Source organism: Oreochromis aureus, linkage group 18 (genome assembly GCF_013358895.1).
Source record: "Oreochromis aureus strain Israel breed Guangdong linkage group 18, ZZ_aureus, whole genome shotgun sequence".
Classification (NCBI taxonomy): domain Eukaryota; kingdom Metazoa; phylum Chordata; class Actinopteri; order Cichliformes; family Cichlidae; genus Oreochromis; species Oreochromis aureus.
Window position 1 is genome coordinate 8182475 of NC_052959.1, and position 7867 is coordinate 8190341.

The window sequence follows — 7867 nt, forward strand, 5'->3', positions numbered from 1 at the left end:
AGGTGATTTTATTGGATTAACAAGAAAACATCAAATATACACTTCATTACAGTTCAGTTAAGATTAAAAGCCAGTACATTATTTAAAATATTTAGTTTCAACAAGGCTTAGAGACTTTAAGTCCATAATATGCACAAAGTGGTCATTAAACAAAGCATGCAGTAGATATTTAGCCATTTAGAAAATGGCGGCTAACATGAAACACATGCTCTTGAGAAAAACTCCTGAATGAGAATCAGTGCCAGCAGAAAATGCTGTAGTCACTGGCAGGATCTAAAACTCCTTTGGCGTCAACAGAGTAAACTGAATTATATAAATAAAAAACAGACAAATGGGAAACGTGAAAAACTGGAACTAAAAAAAGAAGAACTGGAGAATGAGAAATTATCACATGAATACAGTTGTTTTGTGCTATCATATGTAGAAATCATGACACAATATTAATAGTTATATAAATATAGCTAATGAACACTACAGTCCACATTTAGCATTTTTAAAAGACATTTTCTTTTAAACTCAAACCAAAATCAAGGGATAAATTCAGGTTTGGAAAGCACGGTTAACTCTGACCTAAAATAATAATAAGCAAGAAGACTGGCACTGCTCTGACGTCTGCAAGTTAAGCAAAAGTCAGTTAGCTTAGCTTAGCACAAAGACTGGGAGTCTAGCTACACAACACTGCATAAGAATCACAAAGTGTTGATTTTTTAATTGGTCATTTTTTACATTAAACAAATGAATTAGGTTTAAAGGTGCTCACAGATTACTTGTGGACAATCTTAGAAGCTATTTCCACAAGTTTACAATGTCAGACTAAGCTAACAAGCTACTGGTTAATGCTTCTCTATTAAAACAGATGAAAGTGGTGTCAATCTTCCTTTGTAACTCTCTGGAAAGTGAATAAGTCTCCAAAAAGTCAAATCGTTTCTTTCACGGTTTGATTTTTGACCATAAGAAGAAACATCATACTATCTGGCTTTCATTATGATGCCACCCAGAGGACAGATACCCCACTTCCTGTTTGATGGCTGATCTGGTTTACTCGTCCACGCACACAGTCTAGTATAAAGAAAACCGCAGTGCCGTTGTGAACCTGGAAGGATGCTCGCAGACTCACACCGGCCCACTGGCTGCCCTCAGACATCTGGCCAGCTACCTGCTGGGCAACAGGGATAGGCCTCGATCCCTCTCCTGAACCCTCTAAATCACTTCGTCTGAGCAGAGTCACCTTGACCAAACTGCAGGAGTGAATGAGTTTGAGATCCAGAGCAACACTGACTGTACCGCCCTCTCTGAATACAAAATCTCGTCTGTGATCTGCGGATCCCTTCACCAGCAGCTCCATTTGGGTCACTTGAGGACTGGTCTGGTGGAAGAACAATGGCTTGTTACGAACTGCTCCAGAGAGAAGGCCGGTGTTAGCCACAGAGGCAGAAAGAGATGAAGAAATGGCAGCGGGAACCCAAACCAAACTGAGAATACTGATACCCGTTTCGTCACCAAAGAAGCGAACGTTGCACTGTGCAGGAGAGAGAATCTCAAAACCCAGTGTGTCTCCCGGGCCAACTTGAGCTGCTCCAGACAGTGCTATTGATGTGTCTCGGTAATGGACACCTGGTTTAAAGGCACGGAGCAGCTCCATGCTGGTTCCATTACGGTTGAGGTATGCCAAAATTTGGAAGCCCTCACTCACGCATGCCTGGCCCATCGAGTACAATGCCTGCTGGAATACAAAACGCACAGTGCCACTCTCTGCAAACCGGATCCCGCGACCATCATGAGTAAGTCCTACTACATAAGGGTCAGAGGTGGAGGTGGTACGGAAGACTGGGCGATAGTTTGTGTGGTAATGTGCAGAGACCATTGCCTGTGCTGTCATGGCAACCGCACCGGTGTCATGCGAGAGCCAGAGGAGGCTGAGTGGGGCAACGGAGGGGTCGAACAGCTGCAGACCTTCAGTGCTTTGGTTACAGTGGTGGGTGGCACTCCGGAGGAAGAGGGATATGATGTGACCTGGGGCGACCTCTGCTACCCCACTGATGCTAACACCTTGGAGCGACCTACCCTCCCGCTGCTCCACACGAACCCCACTGAGGTCACGACCTTCAGAGCCGGCTGTGTTGTTCATGCGCAGACACACTTGGATGAAGCTGCGGCAACCATGGGTCACTGAGAGATTCTCATCCAGCCATATGAGACCATGCTGCCTCAGAACCAGCTGCCCGCTCTCAGTGGACACCAGATCATCGCCTCTTCCCTGTATGTGAAGCTGCACACCGAGGAAGGCTTGAGCCAGCATGTGTCCTTTTTCCCCCTGCAGAGTCACATCTCCAGACCAGGACTGAGAGAGGGCACTGTGGCCGGCAGTATGGGCAGAGCAGACAGTGTCTGTGGTAAAAGTGCAAGGAGAAACCACCGTGTCTCCATCACACTCATTGCAGGCTTGACACTCATCCATCTCTGAATTGAAGAAGTAGCCGTGGCCGCACATTCCTGAAAGTGCTTCTCGCTCTGTCATGTCCTGGCATCTGAATCCACCTGGTAAGCACAAATTAAGAAAAGAACAAACAATTCTTCTCAGACATGGATATAATGTTTGACTAAACTATTAAAAGCACTATTTATGATAATAAATAATACATAAGTTGTGCGGCAAATGAAGAAGCACTGACATAACAAAAATATTCAAATAATTAAAACAATTCAAAGCACCTGGAGTGTTGAGACACTTCTGTTGACCTCCGCACAGATCAGCTATTTCAAGACATTCATCTCTGTCCTGTAACAAACAAATGGAAACTTTCAGTTTGGAAGGTAGGGTCAAGAGATGGGTTGCAAAGTAGCATGCAGATACTGCAACAACTCCAGGCAAGCACTGAAAAAGTACTGAACCAAAAGGCCTACTGCTTCTAATATGGTCCACTGGTAAAAAAATGTTTTCCTTTGCTTTGACAAACCTTATGATAAACTTTTTTATTGTAAGGCTCATAAACCTTACAATAAAACACTTTTTCCCGCAAGTGCATAAAGTTCTAAATGAATCAACTAAACTTCAGTCAAAAGAAGACTGCCATTTCCAGCTGCCATCGTTTATATTCAGATACAAGTGACAACAGATATGGTATGATAAGATAGGACATTTTAAGTATAAAAAGGACCTGGGGATTATATGGTTTGCAAAGTGTCTTGTAGTGGCAGCAGCAACTTTAGCCAGGCTAAAGCAGCTTAACTAGTCCACTCTGTATGAAATTTTCCAATATGAATGCACAAAAACACATCAGCTTAGCCATCAGTTGATTTTGTCTGATTTAGATAAACTTTCAGCAGCTGTTGCACAGGGATTCTGGACTAGGCTTCACTTGGTGGCCTGACTGATCTGATCTTATGTTAAATTTTTGTCAAGCTGATTTGTCACCGCTGTCCTGTATGTGGTTAAAAGACATGCTAACACATGCTAACCTGGCAGATCCTGTCTGCGTGTACTGAACACTGGGCGACCAGGAAGAATCCGGCAGGACAGACGGTGCACTTCTCACAGCGAGGACGACCACTGCTGTGGCCACAGTACTCATCAGGGCCACAACTGCCACAGGTCAAAAGGGGCCGACCCACCTAATGGCATTAATCGCAATGATACTTAGAACCATGGTAGTCAAATATAATATTTTGATATTAGAACGCTTGACATAATGTTCACATAATGCACTCCAGTTAAAGTAATATGTTGATGTTAAAGTTAATGAACAAAAAATGAGTATTTTTATTTTGTATTCGGTGATAACAAGTGATATTTTAAGCATAAAAACAGGAAGGTGAGATTGATATGGGTTGCAAAGTGGCTTGCAAAGGCAGCCACAAGTTTATGCAGGCTACAGCAGCTTAACGAGCCCAAAATTGTCAGTTATGAATAGAAGTACACTCAGATTTGCTTTTTTAAGATTCTTCTATAGTGCAATTTATGCTTTATATGACAGTTAGATCTCTTACATCTCATCACTACTGTAAACACATTTCTAATTTAGCTTAAGGCTCACCTCCATCACAGTGGCCTCCATGTCCACTTTGTGCAAAGAGAGAGCCTGCTGTGCTTGGTGAGCTCTAACCCGCCCACTCAAGGTTTCCGTGCGACTGTCCAGCTCCCCCTGGAGGTTCTGGAAAGATGTTTGTTTGATGCTGTCCATCAGTATGTTGTACTGAGCCTTTACCTGGAGGAAGAGAAAACCACTTCTATAACACTTTGGAATTGTCTTATTTCTTCACTTTGCTAGGAAATATTGTCCTTATCTGATTCATAATGAAACTGATCTGTTTCAGGGAGTTGAGAAAAAGAATATAATTTCAGTAGATTAGGTGCTTTCTATGCACTTTTTTAAAACTTAAATACCGCCCCAAGACTATGGGGCTATCTACTACTATGGGACTACTGATATCTCCCTCATTATCAGTCACAGCAGCCTTACTTGCTCCATCTGCTCATACATCCTCCTCTGCTGGTCAAGTATTTCTCTCTGCTGGCTGACCAACGTTCCTTGCTGCTCACTGAGCAGCCTCTGTAGCTCCTTGACCTCGTTTTGTTGGCCCTTGAGGGCCTCGACGAACCTTTCCTGACTCTTAGACAGCTGCAACTGCAGGACTAGAGCATCCTCTGAGGGAACGTCATTGTTCCCTGTAGTAAACAAAGAAACCTGTTACATAGCAACTGAAGTGATTATCATTTTTAGTTTATTTCTCTTTGCATTTTCTGACCAATTGCTTGCAAACTGATACCCACCTGGTTTCATGTCACATGTCAGCTGAATCCATGCTCCACGTTGCGACCCCAGGTCTGGGAGCTCGTCCAGAAATTGTGCCGCTCTGTCCGTCACATGAACAGGTGACGAGCTTCTTCTCCCGTCGTCTCCTTGCGTGCTGCAGCCGTCGCCAACGCAAAGCTTACCGTTCCTCTGGCGCATCCGGGAGGGCAGTTTGCATCCAATGCCTTTGCACTCCCGCGTTGCGCTGTCATCACTCGTGGGGCGATGAGAGACAGTCGTCGGACAGGTGCCCCCGGCACAGCCAGGGTGGAACACCTCCGCCGTGATGGTCCTCGGGTTCGTCCTCCTGGTGCCATCCGTACCTGCCGCCTGCGTAAAGCCTCCGTGCTGAGGTTGGATGACGGTGTACGGTGCTAAGGGCGCGCTCTGTGCTTTGTGCTGACGGAAATGAGCGTCGTGTTGGTAAGTCGGATAGGTTTGTCCTTGCCTGGATTGTGCAGAGTGGTCAAGCTGCCGTCGGGACGCGGATGTGTCCGTGCGCCCTTGGCACTGCGCTCCCACGCACGGTCTGCTCCAGTCGTGACCAGAAAAGCAGCGCGGTCCTCGGCAGATGTCCGATACACTCCCCGTGAAGAACAGAGTTGTGACAAAAAGTAAAAATATGAGAGAGATTCCTGCCATGTTGCAATCCTTAAAGGTAAAAATGTAAAAGATCCACGTTTTAATGGGGGCCTCTCAGAGCATCAGAGCGTCCTTCAGACTTGTGGATACTGTTTGATCATCTCTTTAAGAAAATGTCCATCATAACAGTAACTGCAGGATCAGCAACTGCCAGTAAGAACCGTAAGCAACTGCGCACTCATGCAACTAGCCTCCATTGCGCACGGATTCAGACCCCTTTGCCCCTTCTGTGGATAGTTCGGTCTAGTCCACATGTGGCGCTCAATGCTTCTAATTGGCACCAGGTTTTGCTCCTAGTCTTAAATTAACCCGTAACTTTCCCGGACATACCACTCTGCCGAGTCACTCCATTCCTACTCAAGCAGCGCATATTTGGACTATCCCTAGGTTATTTTTATTCTCACACTTGGGATAGTCAGTCATAAGCACTTTTATACACATACAGTAGTGACGTGGAGCCTCTAAAAGGAATTTCCGGGACTTTGTATACAGAATCTTTCACATGTAACTCTTTCTTTCTTCGCCCTTTACGATTAATTTGGATGACAGGATTAACCCTGTGGCTTTTTAACAAGCCCCGTCAGAATTAAAAACTTTAAATGGCATCAAAGCTTTGATCTCCTCTTTGGTTCTGGGCGTAGAGTGCTGACTTCTAAACACAACTCTGGTATATTACAAAGCTGGAGCCAAAACGGCCTCTCCTGTAAAATGTAAACTATATTACATTTTATTGCCACTCTCATTTCCCTTCTCTGACCCCACATGGCTTTGATTAAAGCTTTAACCCACATTAGAAGCACTTAAATGTTCCCCTCTCTTCTCATTTTCACAGCAAAACGGCATTCACTCTCTCATTCACACACCAAGGAAGCCTGTGTGTAGATCCACATTAGTTTCTTGTAAATCAACCAGAAGAAGAGGTTACAAACAGCCACACGATAGATGTCCTGAGCTGGCAATGCAGACATTCTCAAAAGGCTGTATAGAGGGCTTAAAGTGCAATTTGCACACACATATGCACAGTTGCCAGCTAATGTTGGTGGTGCAACACATAAATTACTCAGTTAAGCAAGTGTGAGACCACATGGGACTCTAAATATGGTGAGAAGTATCAATAACGCTGAACGAAGGTTCACAGTGATTAAAAGCCAGATAGTTGCAGAGTGTGTGTGTGTGGGGGGGATTTTTCTTCTATTATCTGAAAAGCCTCAATACAAAATATTAAATACACTGCACTGCATTGTCTACAATCGCACCTCTGAACTAAGTTTGTGTGCATTTTATTTGTGATCATGCAAAAACAAAGCACCAAAGGAAAAAAAAGTACACCACATCTTAAAATGACAGACAGATAAAGAAGAGATGTCATCCTGATGAATCATGTTTATTCTATGCATCTATTCCAGCAGCTCTTTCGCTTTCCTCTGCGCTTTGCTCGCTCACATTTCAAAGTTGTCGAATACGATTTTGTTGGAGGGCTTAAAGCTGTTTGCACCACTCCACTCCACTCCACCACTGTCCATAAACAATCTTTGGTAGAACTTTTTTCAACATTGTGCTGTTGTTCCCTTAAGTAAACATTAACATATGGCTGTGCAGCAGGGAGTCAGTACATTTAACATTTAATGACAAGAAACAGCTTCATCTTATCAAAACCACTTCGCATCAGGGAAAAGCTGAAACATGTGCACCACTCTCCTAAACTCAAAACAGCATTTTGTTTTATTGTAATCTGCAGGGGTTCTGTGTAGTCTATTGCACTGAATATAATAAATATAAGATCTGTTTTCATTCATATTTCAAAATGTTCTAATGCTGTGTGTGCGATTTCTAAAAGACCTTTTGTTGTACAACATTTTCAAATGATTTCCCACCACGGCATCTTTTTATAATAACACATTATAGTGACGTATTATAAAACATTAATAATTATAATAATCTGTTCATGTATGTTATTTTTTAGTGATGATGTATGACAAGTAAAGCCTATAGAGGTATAGTCAACCTCATAAATTTTATGTTGACCAAATGTAAAATGTAATAGAAAAATCACAGATAAATATCAGGTATAGTAAACAAGTATAAGTAAACCAAATGTGAGAAAAAAACAAGCTAAAATTTTCTCAGACATCTGAGTTTTAAAGGAATGCTGCTAGCCGGATCCTGGAAGGTTGCTGACATCGCCAGCCCCCATTCAAATAATAAATATTGTAAATACAAATTTATATTGACTAAATACTAAAATAAAAGGGTATAAATCAGTTGCACATTCCCACATTAAGGAACTACTGATAGCTCTTACCAGAATAAAGTAGTGAAAACAACTGTGTGGCCCTGCCAGGCAAGAAGTAGAGCCCAGAGCACTACTTAAGCCCTATCTGCTTTACCAGAAAAACTTAGATCTACTTCCTCATTTCAGAGGAAGCTGAGCG

At 43.1% G+C, this 7867-nt stretch overlaps 1 protein-coding gene across 2 annotated transcripts; it reads right to left on the reverse strand.

Moving 5' to 3' along the window:
* si:ch211-252f13.5 lies at positions 1–5812 on the reverse strand. 2 transcript variants are annotated; one of them, XM_039601875.1, is made up of 6 exons: positions 4772–5812; positions 4461–4666; positions 4035–4205; positions 3460–3612; positions 2713–2779; positions 1–2538 (listed from the first exon to the last, which is right to left on the reverse strand). In XM_039601875.1, exons 1-6 carry the CDS (start codon positions 5433–5435, stop codon positions 983–985), a joined length of 2817 nt encoding a protein of 938 aa, XP_039457809.1. In that variant the 5' UTR covers positions 5436–5812; the 3' UTR covers positions 1–982. The 2 variants fall into 2 exon arrangements, with proteins under 2 accessions (XP_039457809.1, XP_039457810.1); XM_039601876.1 differs by lacking the exon at positions 3460–3612.
* Between the last annotated feature and the right edge of the window lie 2055 nt (positions 5813–7867).

Excerpts from the sequence above, each read along its gene's own strand:
- si:ch211-252f13.5 (XM_039601875.1), bottom strand. The coding sequence starts at position 5,435 with ATGGCAGGAATCTCTCTCATATTTTTACTTTTTGTCACAACTCTGTTC. Across the intron at positions 4,667-4,771 it reads GACATGTGACATGAAACCAG|GGAACAATGACGTTCCCTCA; the intron begins GTGGGTATCAGT and ends TGTTTACTACAG. Across the intron at positions 2,539-2,712 it reads GAAGTGTCTCAACACTCCAG|GTGGATTCAGATGCCAGGAC; the intron begins GTGCTTTGAATT and ends TGTGCTTACCAG.